This window comes from Psittacula echo (genome assembly GCF_963264785.1).
Source record: "Psittacula echo genome assembly, chromosome: 1".
In the NCBI taxonomy this organism is placed as follows: domain Eukaryota; kingdom Metazoa; phylum Chordata; class Aves; order Psittaciformes; family Psittacidae; genus Psittacula; species Psittacula echo.
In genome coordinates this window covers 138,801,378-138,823,405 of record NC_137735.1, presented here as the reverse complement: position 1 = coordinate 138,823,405, position 22,028 = coordinate 138,801,378, and the positions used below count along the sequence as shown (strand labels likewise).

At 44.6% G+C, this 22,028-nt stretch overlaps 1 protein-coding gene across 1 annotated transcript in view; it reads left to right on the top strand.

Moving 5' to 3' along the window:
- Positions 1-22,028, top strand: part of CELSR1 (cadherin EGF LAG seven-pass G-type receptor 1) — a gene marked incomplete at both ends in the record, with an annotated part of 164,932 nt that overhangs the window by 71,853 nt on the left and 71,051 nt on the right. Inside the window, one exon of the mRNA XM_080623828.1 lies at positions 20,355-20,577. Coding sequence (XP_080479954.1) covers positions 20,355-20,577 — 223 coding nt within the window. The remainder of the gene's footprint in view (positions 1-20,354; positions 20,578-22,028) is intronic.

The window sequence follows — 22,028 nt, the reverse complement described above, 5'->3', positions numbered from 1 at the left end:
ATTTACACTAAGCAAACAAACATAATTGGACACTGTGGAAAGCCTGTGTAATTTTTCCAGCTTTATTTCTTGTATGTTTGAGCACTGCAGAAGCAGCTTCACTACCGGTGAAGGCCTGGACAGAGGTGGAATTGTCAGTCCTCCCCAGGGGCAAACCCCCGAAGACCAAATGTATCATGGCATCCACACTGGTTTTGGAGGCATGGCTACCACAGTGGTTCCTGAATGAGCTGTACTTCCAGCCCGATCCTGGTGCCTTCTACAGACTGTGCCACTGTGGCATAAATCACCACCTTTTTTGGGTGTGAATTCCCATGATTCCTGGCCTGCCATGAGTGGGTACTGCCATTGCCTCCCGTGGCTCCTACCACCATTCAGTGACCACAGTCCTGCTCAGCAGCCACTGTGACCATTCTCTTCTACGTCATGCTCCCAGAAAGTGAAATTCAGTTGGCACAGAACAAAAAGCCAAACAAAACAACCCCTGACATAAAGGAGAGATTTAATGTTCCCACCGTTCTCCCTAGCATACGGCATTCTCTGTGCCTCCTTTGCTGTGTAAACCCTAGCAAGGAGCAATTTCTAGGGAAAAAGATCATCGGAGAGTTTCCCATATCCTCTGCATCTCTCCTTGGATTTCACTTCAGAGAGGGGAGAAATTTTAAGTGGTTGTAAATCTTCTAGTAATCAAATACAGCAATTAGAGATCTTATACATGTTACACTTTTTTCCTCCCAGTTTATTTTTGTGATACCATATTGACAGGAGGAATCTTGACATCTAACGTGGCCGCTGTGAATTCCGACCTTGTGTTGTAAGAAGGTAATTATAGCTGTTTTCACAGCATCGTGCCAAAAGTCTCTATTCATATTGTTCAGTAAGTTTTCAGCATTTGACTCTTGCAAATTTATAGCAGTAAACGTGAAGATTTGCTTCTGCATTATCTTTACTTATATCCATTCTTCAGATAGTAATTTCCCAGCTCGGTCTGATACCCGACTCTCATTTTTCAGGCCAGACAGATTTATTTGGGAGGATTTCAGCTTTCAAGTAGAGAAGTCTGGCAGCCAGGGTGGCTGTAATGAGTGTTTTATCTTGGGTGAGAGGGTCTGAAATTCCACTCTCGGTTGCACTTCTGCAGCTCCACTGGAGTCGTGGGATCACAGGTACCTAATGGCCAGATCCTGTGCAGCAAATCTTAATTTGATTCCTTCAGGTTCCTTGCTGCATCTTTAACTCCTTCTTTAGCTTACATGGTTTTGTGACAGCAAGCGAGGCTGAATAAAGATTATCCTCAGGGTTGTGAGGCTTTGCCAGCATCTTCAAACAGTGGGGATCAAGTTTGTCTTTAATACAAAATGCCACATAAGAAATTCTTTAGTTCCCCAACACTCCCATAAATGTATTCACTGTTGATGGCATGGGGCAGCCTTGTGGGTCATCTCTCTGATACCTCATTCGAATGTTAAGGCAATGCAGTGAAGGTACTAAAATGTTTTGTATTGTTGCTGCTTTAACAGTGTCCCTTAGTCCAGGTCTTTTAAGTTATACTACTGGATTGCAGGTGCATTTATATACTTAAGAGATGAAATCAGCCTAGGCAAGATCCAGTACTGTACAAAATAGTGTATTTGGTTTCAAGAGTTTAAATGTGATTCACATGCTGGGTGGCTTGCACTGTTTTCAGAATTTAAAGCTGTGTATCTTCCCCTTTGCAAAAAGTCTTCTGGGAAGTTTTTCTGCTGGTTTTGGATGCAGGGAAAGTCAAAGAATAGTGCTGGCTATCAGCCTTCTAGTAACTTCTGTTGTTCCTCAGTGCCTTGGAGGAGAATCTATGGTTGCCTTTCCTTGCAGTTTTTGTATGGCAATACTGTGAGAAAGCTGTGAGATGTAGGTAGGGTGGTTGCACCCTGGTGAAGGTCAGTGTAACACTGGAGGTTTAGAACATTTTATTCTCTTTCAGTAGTGCTGTGCCATGTTCTTATTTTGACCTTTGGAGTGAAAGTAGGTCCTCATAACTGCAACACAATTTCCTTTTGATTGCTGTGGACCTGAGATAAGTTTTTCATATCTGATTGAGTGATAAATGATTATTGGCTCATAAAATCCTTCCTTACAATTAGTACTCTTTAGTTTTGTTCTGGCGCAGATGTCCCAGAACAGTCTTTTCCATCAATCTTCAACTTTCTCCGTCTCTTCAGCATGACATTCTCATCAGCATGAAAGCCCTCATCTGCCTCCATTGAACCAGCAGTCATCTCTGTTGGTGTCCCCGTGCCTGGCAGCAGTTGTGTAGAGATGATCACCTCTGTTTCCTCCCAGCCTGTGGCTCCTTCCAAGCCCCCATGGGCTCACAGAACTCAGGGAGCTGGCAGGGACCACATAAGCAATGCAGTGGATGGTGCAGAAGCCGCGCTTCACTGCTGTGAAGGTTTTTCAGAGCATGGCTGGTGCAAAGGCTGGAAAAGCCTATCATTTTCTCCTTTTATGATCTTCATCACTCAGCTGTGTACTGAGAGACATAGCATCTCATAAATCTTGCCCTCAGTGCTTTGAAGTTTCCCCATATGACCACTGCGTTTACCCGTGCCAAAAAGCAATGAACCCCAGATGTTGTCTCATGAGCTCACTTAATATCTAAACATATGAGGAACCCATACAGCCTATTCTTTGCAATTAGCCATGGGTAATAAGTGTTCCTTTGGCTATTGGGCAGTGCATATTGCATTTGAAAAGCACAGCAGTCAATGGTGATATTTGCTTTCCTTTCTCTCCTTTTAACATCATGCCCATTTTATGTCATGAATTCCTGAAAACAAGTATTAGTTTTGAATATTCAGATTAAGAGGCATCACTGGCAAAATTCTCTTTGGGTCTGTTTTATACTCCCAGAGAACTGTGGCTTCAGATCATTACAGGCTGTACCTATATAAAACACCTTTCATCTAAGGATCACTGTGGACTCTGCAGAAATTACTAACAGCAAAGGAAGCCTCTGAGACACCTTTTTGATCAAGAGAGTGCTGCCCCCCTCACCAGAGGGATAGGCAGCTGGGGCACAGCATCTTCATCAATTCCAGGTCACATAAAAGCAGTCAGTGGCAAGTCCAGCAGGGCTGGGCAATGGCCCAGGCAGCTCCTCTGGGCCATTCCTGGGCTACCCACAGCTGGAAACCTGGGTGAGATTCCCATGAAGGACATCTCTTTCCTCACACAGGTTCTCAGCAGAAGCCTGCGTGCTCACCACCCCGTTGTGTTTAACTCAGAGATTTATGGTGCATGCTTGTTTTTGTGGCAAGGCTCACTGCTAAATGCGTGCAGGGATGGGGCCAGCACACCGCAGCCTAATCGCTGGGCACAAGTGATGCTGAGTTGGATCTGAGGCTATGGCCCTGATAGCACAACTGCATGACTGCTTGCTCCAGAAGATAGCTGAAACAGTAAAAACAGAGTTATATTTTTATATAACACACTCAAAAGCTGAAGTCTATTAAACTTCTAAATATTGTCATGTTTCTGAAGATTATATTACTGTCACAGGTGATGAATCTGGAAATCTGTGGTTTATATCAGATTCACAGGACTCACTGAAGTGGTCTACCACTTGTACAGGTGGATTATTACGTGGAGGATATGTCCTTCAGCTAAGCTTCAACCTATGCTCACTTGTCAGGATGCGAAAAGCCTTTTCTAATGGGATTACTGTGGTGTATTTGTTGACAGTTTAGTTCTCAAACAATGTAAATGGCCTGCAGCCTTCTCATCAATCTGCAATTCCTCTTCCTAAACCCAAGCAAGAGAATTTTATCCCATTTCTCTCATCCTGATGTGCACAAACCAGCTACAGTTTAAAGTTGAAAGTTTTCCCAGTCTCGTATGAACCCTTCCTTGCCCACATGGATGTACATGGATGATCTCTGATTCAGCTGAATTTCTGCAAGTGCCTGGGATTCGGATGCCTCTTCTGGAGCCTCGCGTCTTATCCTGCTTGACGGTGGAAATACTTGCACTGATCAAAGTCCTTTGCTGTCATGTGGAAGCCCAGCTACAGGCTTAACATTGTGTTTGTTCTTTTTAATTAGATTTACAACAGTCTGGCAGGACTTCTGGTCCTACCGGGTGCTCCCGCAGTGGAGGTGTGATGGGTGCTTTGTAAAAGCAAGCAGCAGATCACACACCAGCGTAATCGCTCAGCCCCAGCTTCAGAACTTTCCTTAGTAATTCATCTCCAATATACTTATGAATTCAGCTCTTCCAAACAGTTCAGGGTCTGGGAGGTCCTCCTGACTGCAGCTTAACTTCTTTCACTTCTCCTGAAGACAGCTGGGTGCCTGGCCTGTTCTTCTCTTCTGCAGAGTTTATCACTGGTGATTTTACACTTTCCCTCCCATTATTGATAATTTTGAGTAGCATGTAGCTAAAATTCAGTATCCAAAGAACTTGGGCAATAACCTGTTTGAGGATGGTTCCATGTTTACACATGCTTACATTTTTACACCTGCTTGCTGTTAACACTGCTGATGTCTGTTAGATTATGTTACAATATGGAGAGAAGGTAAGTTTTTAATTGTGGCACTGTGTGAAGTCAAGGAGCTTGCAGACATGAGGGGCCTGCAAGCACACACTGTAGCGTGTAGCACTGCAGCTGTTGAACCAGTGCTGCACCAGCTCTTCTCAATGTAGGTGTTTAATACTGAGCCCTAATGGCCAGGTATAATCAATCATAGGATGGTTTTGGTTGGAGGAGACCATTAAAGGCCGTCTAGTCCAACCACCCTGCCATGGCTAACATTGGCTTCAGTCTTTTTCCTTGAAGTTAAATACCATTAAATCCATGATGTGAAAATAACACATTTGACCCTGAAGCTGTGCCAAGGTAAGCTCGTGTTTGCTGCCAGGCAGTTGGCTTTACATGAGCAAGGCAAACTGATAACCTGGCGTGGGTACCTGCTTGCTTCTGGCCCTGGCCTCTCCTTCCCACCTCTTAGAAAGAAAACATCCTGTGACTATGACCGTATCAGCTAGTGGTGTTCAAGGGGAGAGGGACGTGCTGAGCACCTCAGGTGTCTTCTTGGCATCCTGGTTAGCAACAGACGTGCCTAAATTGAGGATTCCCTTTGTTCTAGCATAGGTGAAATCTCCTTTGTCGTCTTTAACTTGTTGTACCTCTATTTCTTCTTTAATAACCTTGCTCCATCAATTAAGCCGTTGACTTGTACTGCTGGCTTTATTCTGATGTGTTTTCTGTTACCCTACCTAAATGGGAGTCACAGTTCTCCCAGGCTTTTTGAAGACCTTTGTTATAAGGCATTTGCTTATCTTCATTGGTGTAACTAAGAGAAAGTGGAAAGTGGAGCGCAGTTAAACAAAGTGAAGCTATCTGATATTATAATTTTATAGGTACATGTAAAACCCCTCCCCAGTGACGTAGCTGAATTCCCACACACTGTCATAATTGTGAGCATATATATGCATTGCAGAACACTGATCTGAGAGAACCTACACACAGTGAGCTTTGTTTCAATTTAAATATTTTAAATAGCAGTTCATTAAACAATGGCCAACTTCTCTGTGTAAACTGTCGTTTACAGTTATGATTTTATTAATTTAGACAAGTTAAGCCTTCTGTAACGTACTAGTTGGGTTCTATTTTCTCATAATTTAATGTCAGAAATGGTAGCAGGGGTAAAATTTTAAGCCCCACAAATGCATTCTAATGCACCCGAACATACACTTGCTGAGTGTCAAAATAGCCCATATATTAGACTACACTTTAAATGTTGGGGGTTTTTTGCCAGTGGCTACGTGTCTTGGTTGTTTTTTTCTCAATGGAGACAAATCAAATAAGGAAGAAGAAGAGAAAGGAGGAGAAAAAACCCAACAACTTGCCTTTAAGTTATTTGTGAGGAAGATAAAATCATGAGATTGTATTTATTTTTGCCACTATGCCTCATGTTCTGGAAAGCCCTCCACCTCAGAGCTGAAAGCTAAAACATGAAATTCCAGGGAGAATGGAATTAAATATTTCAGATCTTCCAAAACAATAAAGAAGTTTATCTTCCAAGGAACAAGGTAACAGGGCTCCTTTTCTCCTGGCTATAAATGCAACTGTGAAGCCCCCTTAGAATTCAGTAAGACTGAATATTGGGCTTCTGTATATGTTTATAATTCCCAAGTTAGACATTTTTATTTTCATCAGTAGATAAACAACAGGAAAGCAGCAGGAAGGGCGGTTGGGTGCAGAGGTGAGGGAGTCAGGATGATGTCCTGTTAGGGAGGAAAAAGTATAAAGTAGTTTTCCTGTGTCTGTTCTTTGTGTTATCGTGATTGGAAGCTTTGACAGTTGAGCATCAGACTGAGGCACTTGGCCTTGAACAACAAGATAATTACAGTTCTGCAATACAGTTGTGCAGGGCATGGTGGGAACCACAATTTCATTGTTGCTGCAAATGCTCTTTTGTTTAGAGCATCATGGTTCAGTGCCTGCATCCCAGCCGCCGCTGCTCTGGGGCAGGTTTTGTTCTGTACGCACCCTGAGCGGTGCCCTCGAATTGCAGCTTCCCAAGCAGTCCTCAGCCCAAATTTTCAGTTTCTCAAAATCGAAGTAAAGATACTTTACTTCAGGCTGTCTCTCAGATTCTCCATAGTGAAGCATATGAGAGCCATTACACAGCATTTTCAAATACCGTAATTAACCCCCCTATTTTAATTAGATAGAGCCACCCACATTCAAGGGGTCAATGCACTGATGTGCATATTATAAGAAACGTCATTATGAAGATGAGTGCCTTATATTAATATTTAACACAATCTAGATGATACAATAAAGCATATTCATTCTAACAAAATGGTAATAAATGACTTTAAAATTAAACCATATTTTACAGACAGGCTAAATTTTAATCTACTGAACTGCTGTAAGAAGAGTTAAGTACAAGCTGTGGAAGCTGGCGGAATTCATTTTTGATGAGTGTTTAAAAATATCATTCTAGAAAAGTAACTTTTGAATTTCTACCTATTGTGGAGATTTAAAAATACACTGGTTTTGAGAGTTTCTGTGGAAGACGAATGTCACATTACAAGGCCATTTTCAGGAGTCATTAAGAAATAAAGTCAGCTTCGCTGATTAAGTTGCTTTTTGTTTTCATTTTATGTCCCTGACCAGTGTATGAAATACTTCTGAGGCTACCAAAACATAAGGTTATGGGGATTATTTCCTTAACCCGGACCATTTTAATTTTGCAAGCCAAGGGGCATTTTTGATTTTTCAGAATTAGCCTTCAATGTGTAACGGTGGAAATTTGATGAGCGTCAGATTGGTTTTGCCAGTTCTATCCACTCTGTCAAGCAAACCCTCTGAACTTTACAATCCAAAATATAGTTATACAGTGTTTCACAGTATAACTTTCTTTTAACATAATATTCTTATACAAAATGAAAATAGAAAGTTGTGAAATCCTAGCTTCCTAAGATGTAATTCCAATAGTAGATTAACTTTAAGCATTTTTTTTGGTTGTTTTATTAATATTTGATGACTTCTCTTCAATTATTCTCACTAATTGGCCATTATGCTTCTTTCCACCAGAGCTTCTGGGACCACCTAGGACTTTAAGGGACATGATTTGGTTTGAGTTCTGCCTGTTTTTAAATGCCATCACTTTTACCATAGTGTTGGACTATGCAGCAGATGTGAGAGTGAGGTTTTCCTGTGAAAACCTCTGATTTATGGAAAACATGAAATGCAGGTTCTCACCAGTCTTCCTTTAATGGAGGTGTGCAGTTAGCTGCTTGTGCAGTTAATCCCTGCTGGGGGCAAGGGCAGATGGTTTCTCTTGTGCTTTGTCTCTTGTTATGAGCTGAAGCATCAAGTCTGTAACTGCTGCATGGAGAAAATTAAACAGGATCATAGTGAAGTAAAGATTGGACTCTCCTAAAGAAAACAGTAATGTTTGCCATTGAAAGGGAGACCCTGATCTCTTTTTCTGCATCTTCCTGAGCACTTTTCCATCTTCCTCTCTTTCTGAGGTCAGTTATTTGCAGTTATGTTCCCTTTTTCAACTGCACTGAGGTGTTAACTTGCTCAAAAATACAGTGCTAGACCTTTCCCCATCCCTACTAATATGGGAACTGGAAGTTGCAGCCCTTTGGTGTCCTCCTTTGTGGAAAGCAGCTTAGGAAAGTGAGGAGGAAGCTGGGCAGTACCTGAAAGCATGTCTGGTTTTCCAGCTCCTGTGACAAAAGAAGTTATTGCAGACACACACCCCTGGCCTTGCTGGCTTTCCTCGTTGATGTAAATAGTTTAATGTGTTTTGAAAAGCCCAGTGGGAGGCCAGAATAGCCTGTGGAACAGCGGCTGTGGGGAATTAAGAGTGCCAGTGGTGGCATCCAGTGCCCAATGAAAACTGCAACTTTGAGTGATGGAATAGTCCTTTTTGTCATCCCAGCAGAGGCACACCGAGTCTGTGAGTGCCTTTTCCTTTCTCACTGCTGCCCATGGAAGGAGGTGAGAACAAGGCACAGCAGCTGGTTCCCAAGCAGAAGTCCTTGCAGGTGTGCAGGGATGCAAATATGGACCAGACTTCAAAGGCTGTCCTGAAGGCAGTGTGTCCTGCTCTCTCCTTCGGTTCACTCCATGTGTCCCTCCTCAAGTAACACTACTGGAGATGAATCAAGGGGCATACAGAGTGAGAATACAAAATATAATATCAGATGTATATACAGTAAAGGTAGGGTATGATCATTTATCTTAAAAATAAATGGAGGGAGGGATAGTCCTCTGTAAATGAGTATATTATGCAAAGCTGTGTTTTGTTCTTACACCTCCAGCTTTCTCATTGGTTTTAAGGTGGGATTTTTAGGAGGAGATTTATTCCAAGTAAGACATAATGAAAATTGCAGACACAATGGCATAATCTAATTTAACTTTTATCTTTGACATCGACGGTAATGTTTTCCCGCTGCTAAATACATCCAGAGATAAAGCTTAGGCTTTTGAAAGGCATTGCTTCATCGCCATATCTTACCCCAAATCAGTGCAATTTACATTATGATAAATTGTCTTACATACAAACCATAAAGCTCAATATAAACTGGGAATTTTGGTGCATTTCTTTTTTCTCTTGTGTAGATTTGTGCTGTGTATAGTCTTGGATGAGAGACAGAACCTAAAAAGATCTCTAAAGCTTCACCTTATAGGTTAAAGGCAGAGGTGTTGTGAGGGCACTGTCCATTACAACAAACGGTTCAATAATTTATAGGGTTTAGACTTGTAAAATCAGCCAAGATCAAGACATTAAGAAATCACCTGCTGGACCTCACAGAACAGAAGTTGTTGGGTAGCTGTGGCAGGCTGCAGACATGGATGTTTTCTTTCTCATTCTGCTCCACCACATCTAAAACATTGAAAACCAGTGCTTTCCCTCAGCCCTGGGGGTGATCATGTCTGGTGCCATGGGAGCAGGTGGTGAGGAGAAGCCAGGCACGTTGTGTGCACCTCTGCCCACCTCCCTGAGCCGAGGGAGCAGTGCCCAGGCTTCACTCAGGGATGGCTCTGCATGGGTTTGCCATTGAGCACACACCCCAGCTCTGCCGGACAACCCGCTGGGGATTCTTTGGGGTACTGGCACTAATCCGTGGGCTGTAAAATCCTGATTTTCATCTTTTCTTTCCCAAACCTCGAGGTGGGCTTTGAAATGGAGTGTTTTCTTAAACTGAGAATGTTTCACTGTGGTGGCTGCCTCCTTGCTCATCAGAGTGCTGCATAGAAAGAAATCACAATGCTTGTGGTGAGCCTTGGTAGCACTTCTGGTGGTCACACCACTCCTGCTGCTGGACAGTGAAAAATGAGCTGTCTGGTGTAGACAGAGTATAAGCTTTAGTATCTGAGCATTTTTTATCCTAAGTAAATATATGGGGAAGAGAACACAGCTACTAAACACTTAGTCATGACTTTTGTCTGCTCTCTGTTCCTGCCAGCGCTGGTGGAAGTTGCATAGGAAAACAAGGTCCAGTAACCATTCATATTGAGCATATATCATCTTCAGAACGTGCTCATAATTTCTGAAATCCACAGATTAATCCATTTCTCCAACAGATGTGTCCCAAATATCACTAATCCTCCTCACTATTGTTTCTTTTCTTTTTTCCCCCCTAATTATTCATTCTCATTTAAATGCAAAACCGAAAAAGCCCAAAATCCCAAATCATCCATCCATGCATTCATCCATCCATCCATCCATCCATCCATCCATCCATCCATCCATCCATCTTCCATCCACCCACGCATCTCTGCAGGGTGTGTTTTGTTTTGTGACCAGGGAAGGGGAGGAGGCGGGGAAAGGAAGAGCATCTTTGCTCAGGCTGGCACTGGGCATAGGATCTTGGGCCTCATTTTGAATGGATGAAGGGCCCAGTTACCATTTCAGTGGCTGCTCTGCGAGTGCGGTACATCAGTGGGCACAGCCCAAAGCTGCTTGAGAGATGCAGACCTGAGCTTTCCCTGCTCTTGTTTTTGTACAGTACAGTTTAGCTTGGTTGCTAGTGGTGAAGGATCAGGAGGTGGGATGGGATCCTGGCCTCTCCTTTGCCTGTCTGGCCAGGGGAGTTTTTCATTGTGACCCTCCTCCTGGGTGCTTGCAGGACCACAAAACAGCTGGGGTGCAGATGCTGTCCCCAAGGACCCCAGCAGGAAGAAGAGCTGGGAAGGGTTGAGCAGCATCTTCCTGTTGGGAGTGAGGATGGGACCTCCCTCAGAGCAATTGCTTTCAGTTGAGGTTTTTGGGGCTGGAATTTTACCACCCAGAGCTCTCACATGCCTTGGGGCCAGCACATGCCTTCCACAGCTTCAGAGGCAAAAAAGAAGAAAGTAAAAAGCCTCCTATGTTCGTTATGTTGGAGCATCTCATGATTGAAGATCTCATGACCTTTATTTAGCCCAGTCTCATGATTTTTGGAAATCTGGTTTGTGAGTTATTAGGGAGGCCTGGGGGAACTTTGTGGAAGACGGCACAGGAAAGGGAGAAGGGTGATGGTAAAGGAAAGGGTTGATATATATATAGGCAAGAGAGCGCTGATAATTTTCCATCCTCTCTTCCCACTAGCTCAGAGTTTAGAGCTTATGCCCACAATAAAATTAAATCAGATCTAGAGATAAAACAGTGATTTCCTGAGTAGCTGAATATAGGATCATTTTCTGTCTATCACCTCAGAGTTACTTGGCAAGATATAGAGATAGAGAAATGAGATATAGATGACATAGATAATATAGATATAGGAATGGTTTTGCTGTTATTTTCCTTAGTGTTTTAATTTCAGGTTACTCTCTTGCAAATACATCTTGTTAAATCTGGAGCTGTTAGCAACTTAAATTATGAAGGACAGCTGTACTTACGAGTCAGCAGAATTTCATAGAATCATAGAACAGTTAGGGTTGGAAAGGACCTTAAGATCATCCAGTTCCAACCCCCCTGCCATGGGCAGGGACACCTCACACTAAACCATGCCACCCAAGGCCTCATCCATCCCGACCTTGAACACTGCCAGGGATGGAGCATTCACAGCTTCCTTGGGCAACCCATTCCAGTGCCTCACCACCCTCTCAGTAAAGAATTTCTTCCTTATATCCAATCTAAACTTCCCCTGTTTAAGTTTGAACCCGTTACCCCTTGTCCTATCACTACAGTCCCTGATGAACAGTCCATCCCCAGCATCCTTGTAGACCCCCTTCAGATACTGGAAGGCTGCTATGAGGTCTCCACGCAGCCTTCTCTTCTCCAGGCTGAACAGCCCCAACTTTCTCAGCCTATCTTCATACGGGAGGTGCTCCAGTCCCCTGATCATCCTCGTGGCCCTCCTCTGGACTTGTTCCAACAGTTCCATGTCCTTTTTATGTTGAGGACACCAGAACTGCACACAATACTCCAAGTGAGGTCTCACGAGAGGCAGGATCACCTCCTTGGACCTGCTGGTCACGCTCCTCTTGATGCAGCCCAGGATACAGTTGGCTTTCTTGGCAGCGAGCGCACACTGAAGCCGGCTCATGTTCATTTTCTCATCGACCAACACCCCCAAGTCCTTCTCTGCAGGGCTGCTCTCAATCTCTTCTCTGCCCAACCTGTAGCTGTGCCTGGGATTGCTCCGACCCAGGTGTAGGACCTTGCACTTGGCATGGTTAAACTTCATAAGGCTGGCATCAGCCCACCTCACAAGTGTGTCGAGGTCCCTCTGGATGGCATCCCTTCCCTCCGGCGTATCAACCGAACCACACAGCTTGATGTCATCGGCAAACTTGCTGAGGGCGCACTCAATCCCACTGTCCATGTCACCGACAAAGATGTTGAACAAGACTGGTCCCAACACCGATCCCTGAGGGACACCACTCGTTACCGGTCTCCAGCCGGACATTGAGCCATTGACCACAACTCTTTGTGTGTGGCCATCCAGCCAGTTCTTTATCCACCGAGTGGTCCACCCATCAAATTGATGTCTCTCCAATTTAGAGACAAGGATGTCGTGTGGGACAGTGTCGAACGCTTTGCACAAGTCCAGGTAGATGACGTCAGCTGCTCTACCCCTGTCCATCAGTTCCGTAGCCCCATCATAGAAGGCCACCAAATTGGTCAGGCAGGATTTCCCCTTAGTGAAGCCATGCTGGCTGTCACCAAGCACCTCCTTGTTTTTCATGTGCCTTAGCATGCCTTCCAGGAGAATCTGCTCCAGGATTTTGCCAGGCACAGAGGTGAGACTGACTGGTCTGTAATTCCCCGGGTCATCCATTTTCCCCTTCTTGAAAATGGGGGTTATATTTCCCTTTTTCCAGTCATCGGGAACTTCACCTGACTGCCATGATTTTTCAAATATGATGGCCAGTGGCTTAGCAACTTCATTCGCCAGCTCCTTCAGGACCCGCGCATGGATTTTGTCAAGTCCCATGGACTTGTGTACATTCAGGTTTTTAAGATGGTCTCGAACCAGGTCCTCTCCTACAGTGGGCCTAGGGTCTTCATTCTCACAGTCCCTGCGTTCACCTTCCAAGACATGGGTGGTGCGGTCAGAGCATTTGCCAGTAAAGACCGAGGCAAAGAAGTCATTGAGAACCTCAGCCTTCTCCAAATCCCGGGTAGCCAGTTCTCCCGGTATCTTCCGAAGGGGGCCTATGCTGTCCCTAGTCTGTCTTTTATTCGCTACATACCTATAGAATCCCTTCCTGTTATCCTTAACATCCCTAGCCAAGTTTAATTCTAACTGGGCCTTAGCTTTCCTCACCTGGTCCCTAGCTTCCCAGACAGCATCCCTGTATTCTTCCCAGGCCGCCTGTCCCTGCTTCCACCTTCTGTAAGCCTCTTTTTTCCTTCCAGTTTTCCTGAGCAGCTCCTTATCCATCCAAGGAGGTCTCCTGGCCCTCCTGCTGCACTTCCTTCTAGTTGGGATGCAGCACTCCTGAGCTTGGAGCAGGTGATCCTTGAATATCAACCAACAGTCTTGGGTCCCCCTGCTCTCTAGGGCTATATCCCATTGAACCTTACTAAGCAGGCTCCTGAAGAGGCCAAAGTCTGCTCTCTTGAAATCCAGGGCAGTGAGCTTGCTGCACGCTCTTCTCACTGTCCTGAGGATCTTGAACTCGACCATCTCATGATCGCTACAGCCAAGGCTGCCCTGGAGCGTCACATTTCCAAGCAGCCCTTTCCTGTTGGTGAGCACGAGGTCAAGCATGGCACCTCTCCTTGTCGGCTCCATTATTACTTGCAGAAGGAAGTTGTCTTCCACACAATCGAGGAACCTCCTGCATTGCTTGTGCCAGGCCGTGCCGTCACTCCAGCAGATATCAGGATGGTTGAAGCCCCCCATGAGAACAAGGGCCTGCAAGCGTGAGGCTGTTCCTGTCTGTCTGTAGAGTGCTTCATCCGCAGATTCCTCTTGATCAGGCAGTCTGTAACAGACCCCCACAGTAATGTCTCCCATTATTATTTAGTCCTAAACAGTGTGATTGTGTGTACTTAGGTATGTATTTATGTACTATTTTATTATATCCTGGTTCTCACAATATGCTTTTATAGCACAGAAAGCAGCAAAGGGAGCAGAAAGCAAAGAGGAGGAGGGGTACCCCAAAGTGGACTTTAAGCTGGTGTTTCTCCCTGTAAGAGGGATGTGGCTACTTTTGATTTTCCCAGATCAGTCCCAATTTTAAAAACATAAATGAAAAGGTAAAAGGAAAGACCAAGGTTTGTTTTCAAATTTGAACTTTGACTAGCAGCACAGAACCCTCACAAAGTGGTGACCGTCAGTGTCAGTGCTGAGTCTAACGAGTACATCTGAATGGCTCTTCTGAAATGACAGTAGGGGTTTGGCCATTGATTTCTAAGGGACACAGATTTTACCTCTGTGCTTCAAATAGTATTTCTGATTCTTCTGCATAAAATGGTACATCAATAGAGGCATCCCCTAACTAACCCTGGTCACCAGTGCACCAATGGCTTCTAACTTCTCTTTGGCCCAGCTTCTCCTTCAATCAGAATGACTTGGTTATTCTTTCTGGGTAACTGCTTTCTAAGTTCTGTCATAAAACTGATAGATTTTTGTTTGTCTGTGTGTTGTTTCATTGGTAAGAGGCATTTACTGAGAGGTAAGGCTGACTTCTCCTAGTAGGTTCTGAGGGCAGGCTTATGCACCACAGAGCCACTGAAGTAATGAATTTCCCTTTCTGGGCAAAATCCAATATTCATTTTTATGATTTAACTTGCCCCTACATTTCAGGCAAATCTTCCTTCCCTGTACCTGTGCATATTCAGTGGAGAGAGGTGAGTATCTACTGAAGGTGTTGAGCCAGTTCACCTATGTCAATCGTGAGCCACTCACACAGGGTTAAAGTTGTATTTCCATAACAGTTAAACCTAAGACCATTTCTTCACCCTAACTCCTGGGTGCATAGTCCTGCCTCCTTCCCTTAGCCCTGCTGTGCTATTCATCCCATCAACCTTAGGGGGGACCTAATCAGAAGATCACTAACACTACAATAAAGAAATGAGTGGTGATTTGCCATCTTAGCTCCACAAAATCAGTCAACTGCAGGATTACATGAATGCCAGCACAAGGGAGGGGGAAGAAAGTGCGACACATTCTGGGAATTAAGAAACTATGGTAACTCCTACTCAGCCTAAACTATGGTGGAACCACCCCTACAGTGGGTGTGGTGGATCCCAACCTCTTTATCTCTTGTCCCAGTAGAGATTTCCATGCTGATTCTGCAGCTAATTTGTTTTTAACAACCTTCTTATTACTTAGTACACTGATTGCTTTAGTGCTGGTTGTCATTTAAGATTAGTAGCAGTTTAGTTACTAGAGGAAAAAGAGGATTGATTTTCCCATAATGTGCAAGATAGCAAATACAGTTTTAATGATAGTTGGCTCTTTATTAGAGCAATGGGTCAGTGGGAATTCTTTGAAGAATGTAGTTGCCCTATTTCTTGTTGTTTCTCCTTTCCACTTTAAAGTACATTGTTATAGGCTGGCTGCTTAAATCAGCTTCTTAAAATGCTTGCTATTATGGTGAAGCAACCTCAAACATGGAGAAGATTAATATGTATCTAGAGCAAATGGCAGGATGGAGGATGGGAGAGAAGAATCTGTTCAAGTCAAATAATTACAGACACTGAGTGAAAAATTAACATGTGTCATGGGAAACTGGAAAAAAAGAAACAAGAACATCAGTGCAAGTCTGCTGCTTCATGTAAATATCTATTTTATGTAGTATTTAAGTTGAAACATTTGGAGAATAGTACCAATTTTTGAGGACTAGTCTCTAAACAGGGATATTGTGGAAACACATTGCAGTAAACTGAAGTGTAGAGTAATTCTGTATTTATACCAATGCTGTCATACTGTTTCCAGCAAGCTTCCCAACGTTATATATTGTCTGTTGTTGTAAGGTCAAGCAACTCACCAGCAAAACCACAGGCAAATTTCTGCCAAAGACTGGCTCATTGATGCACACCAGTGTGCTGTTGGAAACTCATCATGTTCAGCTCACAAAGTGTTTCCAATTATAAGTTTATTTTTTTCATTTTTCATATATATTATTTTTATTTCTTTTCACTTTTTTGTGGCCATTTATTGTTTATTCATTAAACTCTTCCATTACTTTATTTGGAATAGGTCAGAGGAAGACCAGATCTTCTAGCCAGGATTTTGCTTTGCCTGTTCTTGTTAACATTGCATCTGATAGCATGGTGTCCTCACTACTTAAAGTTAGTAAGAGAAATGTTATTATTAACATCTTTATAAAATTAGCCCTAAAACTGAAGAATTATATTAGAGACAGGATGGTTGTGAGTAGGATGCAGTGTTGAAAGCAGCTATCATGATATATGTTGGAACTAGATGATCTTACAGTCGTTTCTTACCCTAGCCATTCTCTGATTCTGTGATCTCAAGGGCTTTAAAACCAGGAAGCATCACATAAAGGGCTGGGTAATAGCCACAGGACTGGTAGTTTTAGGAGTCATCAGTACTGACTGAGAGCCTGTAAGGTCAGCTACTGTTCTGTAACAGTAAACCCTTTGCTGACTAGGGGCAGAAGGTTTTCAAAGCCCAGGAATCTGCCAACAGATAACAGGCAGCCGTGGCCTGTGTTATCTGACAGTGCATGCTTTAGATTTAGCAGCTGGAAGGACTAAGGTTCACATCTCCTGCTTGGATTTTCACATAACTACTTTTTTAAGTGATTCCTAAAATGCTGGCCAGTGAAAAATGAAATCATAGTCTCCAAGGAAATGCCGTGGGGAGCGAAGAGAGTTTCAAAGGCTGGGTGAATTTGTGAGCCTTGCCAGCATCGCCAACATCGCAGACCAGCCCCAGGCTGTGTGTGACAGCTTATTACCCCAGCCCCTCCAGACCCTCGCTGCACAGCAGCTCTCCCTCCTGTACTGTTTTTTCCTCCTGGAAAGCAAGACATTCCCTCTGACAGCCTGTCCGCACTCTCTGACATCCAGCTGCGAGCAGGCACACAGTGCTTTTCATCCCGAAGACTGGAGGATGGACGTCCCTTCCTTTTCAGTTCCTCAAGCAGCTCTTCCCTTAGGGCCTTCTGACTCCAGCTCCAGCTAACAACAAGCTTGTCCTTCAGCTCCATGCAGGCTTCAGTTCAAACACTGAGGACACTTTTCAGGCCATGCCTCAAGGCTCCTGCAAGGCAGCGCTGTGGGCCAGCAATATGTCCAGGATGAGGTGGCTGCCCCTGGAAGTGACAAACCCAAGTGCAAAACAAAGGTTCTGTTGCCAGTCCTGATCAAAGCAGCACTTCTAATACTTGCTCAGATGGCTACTCCATAAAGTTCCAAATGCCCTGTTCCTAAATAATTCCAGGCATTTTTGGAATAAAGGATAATTAGAGAAGTTATCATGTTTCTTGGTAGACCTTTGTACCTTGAAGCACAGTGATGGAGCTACTGCAGAGATTTCAAAACCACTGTTTTAATGTATTTTTGTAAATACACATAAAATATGAAAATTCGACATCAAAGAATATGCTTCAAGTGCAGTTCTCATTTACATTGCAGACTAAAGAGGATTCAGAATAATTTCAGTAACTGGGACATCAATGATGCTACAGCTGAATGAATATAGGACAAAGGATCTTATTCAAAGTTGAACTACATTCTTTCAAATTACTTCTTTCAGGATCATAATGAAAAACAGTGATAAACATAATTCAGTAGAGCTTTTCTTCAAGCTTTCTTTTCTCTTAAGTAGTTTTATGCCTGTATAGGTATCTAAATATCACAGAATTGAAACGGAACCATCAGTGACTTCCAGCTTAGGCTTTTGTGTTTTGCCTCCGTATTGCCATGGCACTTCCACATCATGCTACAGTGCCAGGAATCTCTCCCTTTAGTTCACTCCTTTGTCTCCCTGTGTATTCAAGCCTGTGTGTTATTTGCTTTTGCCAAATATATCATTCTGTTTTCAGAGAGCCTTCAAGATTACATTCCTCTCTGAGTTGAATGTTACTTCACAGAATATCCTACAACTTTTTTAAAGCAACAAACCTGTGCTTAGTCTTGCCATAGGAATTATATGGAATATCATTCAAATGGAATGTTATTCCATTTTTTTGAGAGTTTTGCTACATGTGTGTTATAGTATTGGCTGTGCTTATGCAGCAGATCATCAAGAAGTGCTTTCTGTAGCATCCTCTTAGAGCATCTGATGTGTGTGTGTGTGCTTTTTCTGGCATGTCGAGTACACTGAGGGAATTTTCTGTCTTTATTCATACAGTTTCTCCCAAAAGAAACGCACTCTGAAGCATTTTAAAGTATCAAGGAAGTATTCATGTAATCTTGCCCAGTACTCACAGTTGATAAATGGAAACAGGAAGGTATTTATCAAGTGGGTTTCACAGCATTTCATCTTAATATGTTAAAGGGAGACTATAGGAACATGAGTGCTGAATCAGAAAAGCTCTGAGGATTGGTATGAAGTTGAACTGTCTTTATGGTTTATTACTTCCGAGGCCTGGGATTGTACTCCCTCTAGGATGACTGGAAAGATTTATTTCATAATTTGTTAACTGTGAGAATTATTATTATAGAGAGATGTGTTCAGCTCCCCTGTGCTTTGTGCTGTATCCTTTCTAAATATACTGAAACAGTGCTGCGTATTGTTTGCCAGGATATACCCACAAATGCATTCATTGGAAGGCAGCTGTACGATGGCTCTACCCGTCAGGTGGAGCACAGAGCAGGGCCAGAGGTTCATCCTCCAGAGCTGAATCTGCCTAGATGGGGCATCATGCATTGGCTGGCTGCATGATCATGGCACTCTTGTATTTTGCCAGCATGCATTTGGCCTGCCTGAAAGGCAATGTGATGTTGATGCAAGAGCAGAAAGCCAGTGGAACTGGAGAGCCGAAGCAGTGGGGCTGTCCACCTCACCTTGTCTCAGGGATTGCTACCCCTGGGGCAGTGGCTAAACCAGCTGCAAAACATTGCAGTTTACAGCCTGGCATAGCAAAGAGGTGCAAATCCAGGTCTGGATAGGGCAGTAGTGCTGCCTGCAGCCGGCTTTGCCGTGGGAAACTGTGGGACAGTGACTGGAGCAAACCTTGCTGTTTTAATTTGCCTTTGTTTGTGAGTCACTGCCCACACCTCCTGCTCCTTTTACTTTCCTCCAGGAACACATTTGCACAGCTTTAACTGTGCTTGAATTAATGTAATTGTAGAATCTGGTAGCGAGTAATCATGCAAATACCGAACTGTTGGAAATGTATTCCTTCAGCTGGCTGTGTCGAGTAGTTTTGCTCTACATTTATTTGTCAGACACTGTTACTGGGCAAAATGCAACTGTGTATGCCATCCTCACTTTCTCTGAACAGTTTTATGTGTGGGATCTGAACACGCTTTTTACCTTAGGAAGACGAAACATAAATGTTAGGAAATTAACTCACATAGAGGGTTTAGCCTTCTGTGCAGTGATTAATTCAGCAGCTGCTTGTGTCCCAACTGCAGCAGATTTTTTAAGGTGAACATCCTCTATACATTACTTATTCACTCTCAGATTTTGGGCAAACCCAGGAAAAGTTACAGTGTACACACTAAGCAAGGCACCTCAGTCTTTGGTATTGCATTCAACACATCTTAACACAGACTTGGAAGTTGAATAGAGGTGAGACATTTTGGGGGAAAACAGCCTCAGCAAGCAGCATGCAGAATCTGTAACTTCTATGGAGTTACTGTGCCTGTCTCTAAAGGGTTCAAAAAAATGGCTGTCACTGCAGGATGCATGCATGGAAAGGGTGGAAGTAATCCGTATGTCATCGGCATCCTGCTTATTCTTCCTGTGAACACTTTGAGAGCATTGTCACGAGCTCAGCCATGCCCTGCCGCCCCCATGGGCAGCAAAGCATAATTCCTCTCAAGACAAAGTGCAAACATTTCCCTGTTTATCTGTTTACACAATTTCCAACCCATAGTGAAATGCCAGAACAACTTACACACATATATTGCTTGAGAGGGAGCATGCAAGGTTTTAACTGGTGTTGCTACCTCCTCTCATATAGATCTATCACCAGCTTTATCACTTGGTCTGGAAGCGGCCAAGGAATCTGAAAACCAAGGCCAACGTTGTTGGATATTTGCAAGGGGATTGCTCAGCAAATAATATCCCTCACCCTCATGAAAATTCAGACTTGAAAGATGCTGCAGCATCCTTAACGCCTGCAGTTACAGCCTCAAACCTCAATTTGCGTAAGGGGCTGCGACAGAAGTGTGGAAGCAGCTTATCCTTTAGCAGAAACACTTGGGTATCCGAGTGTCACAGGTTGCTGCTGTCACCTCCCCTGACGTCTGCTTGTCCCCTTGCAGGAGAGTACTGCGAGGTGAACGCGCGCTCCGGCCGCTGTGCTCCGGGAGTGTGTAAGAACGGAGGAACCTGTGTGAACCTGCTGATCGGGGGCTTCAAGTGCGAGTGCCCCCCGGGCGAATACGAGCGGCCATACTGTGAGATGACCACCCGGAGCTTCCCCCCACAGTCCTTCATCACCTTCAAGGGGCTGCGACAGCGCTTCCACTTCACCGTCTCCCTCATGTAAGTCCCGGTGGGGAAGGGCTTTGTGCCTGGTGGCTTCTGCCTCTGAGCCTGGGGGGTGTTTGTTAAGTATTGTCACATATTACCCACACGTACAGGTCATTTGGGGGATTTCTGATGGTGATTCCTGCAAATGGGACACAGTTGCGTTATCCAAGTGTTTGATTTTCTGCCCTATTGAGGATGCTGCTGACTCCTGACCTCCCTCTGCTGCACTGCGGGGTGATGGTGCTGGGAGAGGGGACACCAGGACCTCCCTGGCCACCTCTCAGCAACCCTCAGCTGAAGGGGTGTGAGGGTAGGTGGTAGGATTGCCACTTGTTACAGTTGAGCCTCCTGCCTTGGAGGCTGGCTGCGGAGCCAACCCATTTGTGATGCTTGTTTGGGAGAGCTTGTTTTGGGAGAGTTTCCCAGCCTGTGAGAGGACCCTGTCTTGGCAGGCCATGGCTGAGCACAGGCTGGTCCTCCTCGGGTCCTTGCTCTCCGCTGGTTCCCAGCCTTGGGCTTGAGACAACCCCAGCTGTCCCAGCTCCTCCCCTCACTCCTGACCTTCACACCAAGCTCCTGCTTCTGGTCCCATCCCAACTGCAGGCACGACCAGCCTCATCCCCATCCCGTCTGCCTGGACATCCCCACCTTGGGCAGCCTTCTCCTGGGCTGGCTGTCACTTTTCCATGGGGGCACTCAGGAAGGCAAGGGGAGCGATGATGGCAGCCACACTGCATGGACCGGAGCTCTCCTCCCCTGGCTCACACATCCCAGAGGAGAAGACTTCTGGGGTCAGGAGTAGGGCTCGCCTGCTGTGGAGCCAGAGCTCCAAGTGCACGCACACCTCTTCTCTGGAGAGGTTTTCAGCTTTCCCAGGGTTTAGCCCATCAGGATTGACCTTCTGTTCTCCCCCACAGTTGACTGTGAGTAAATAGCACAAAATGTGTTAAACCCCAAAGGGTGAGGCTGGGGATTTGTTTATAGGGACAACAACAGCCGCAAGGACAGACCTGTTTTTGTGTCTGCCCAGAGAAAGTGCTGAGGGAGGACACCTCCGGGCATGTGTCTCACCCAGCACCAGTTACCTGGTGGTTTACATTGTCAGGAGCCAGGCAGCTTCTCCCCAGTTACCTTCCATCTGCCTTAATCTGAAATTGTATAGAATCTTGGCATTTTGGTTAAATCAGAAAGCACAGACATGGTTTGCACGTGAGCTAAGGAGGAGTTGCGCCTGTGCAGGTTGGTTTGGAGCATCAGATCTAAGCACACAGGAGAGCTGAGGAGCCAAAGGCTTTGTCAGACCTACAGTGAGTGCAAACAAAGGAGCAGTCTGGGCCGGCTGCCAGCGTGAATTACCTGCTCTGCTCCTGGCTTGTCCCCTCGGCCACGGGGTGTCATTTTTCAGGCTTTCAGGAAGAAATCCTTGACGTGGAGTGTGCTTCAGGCTGGAGCGACTCAAGTGC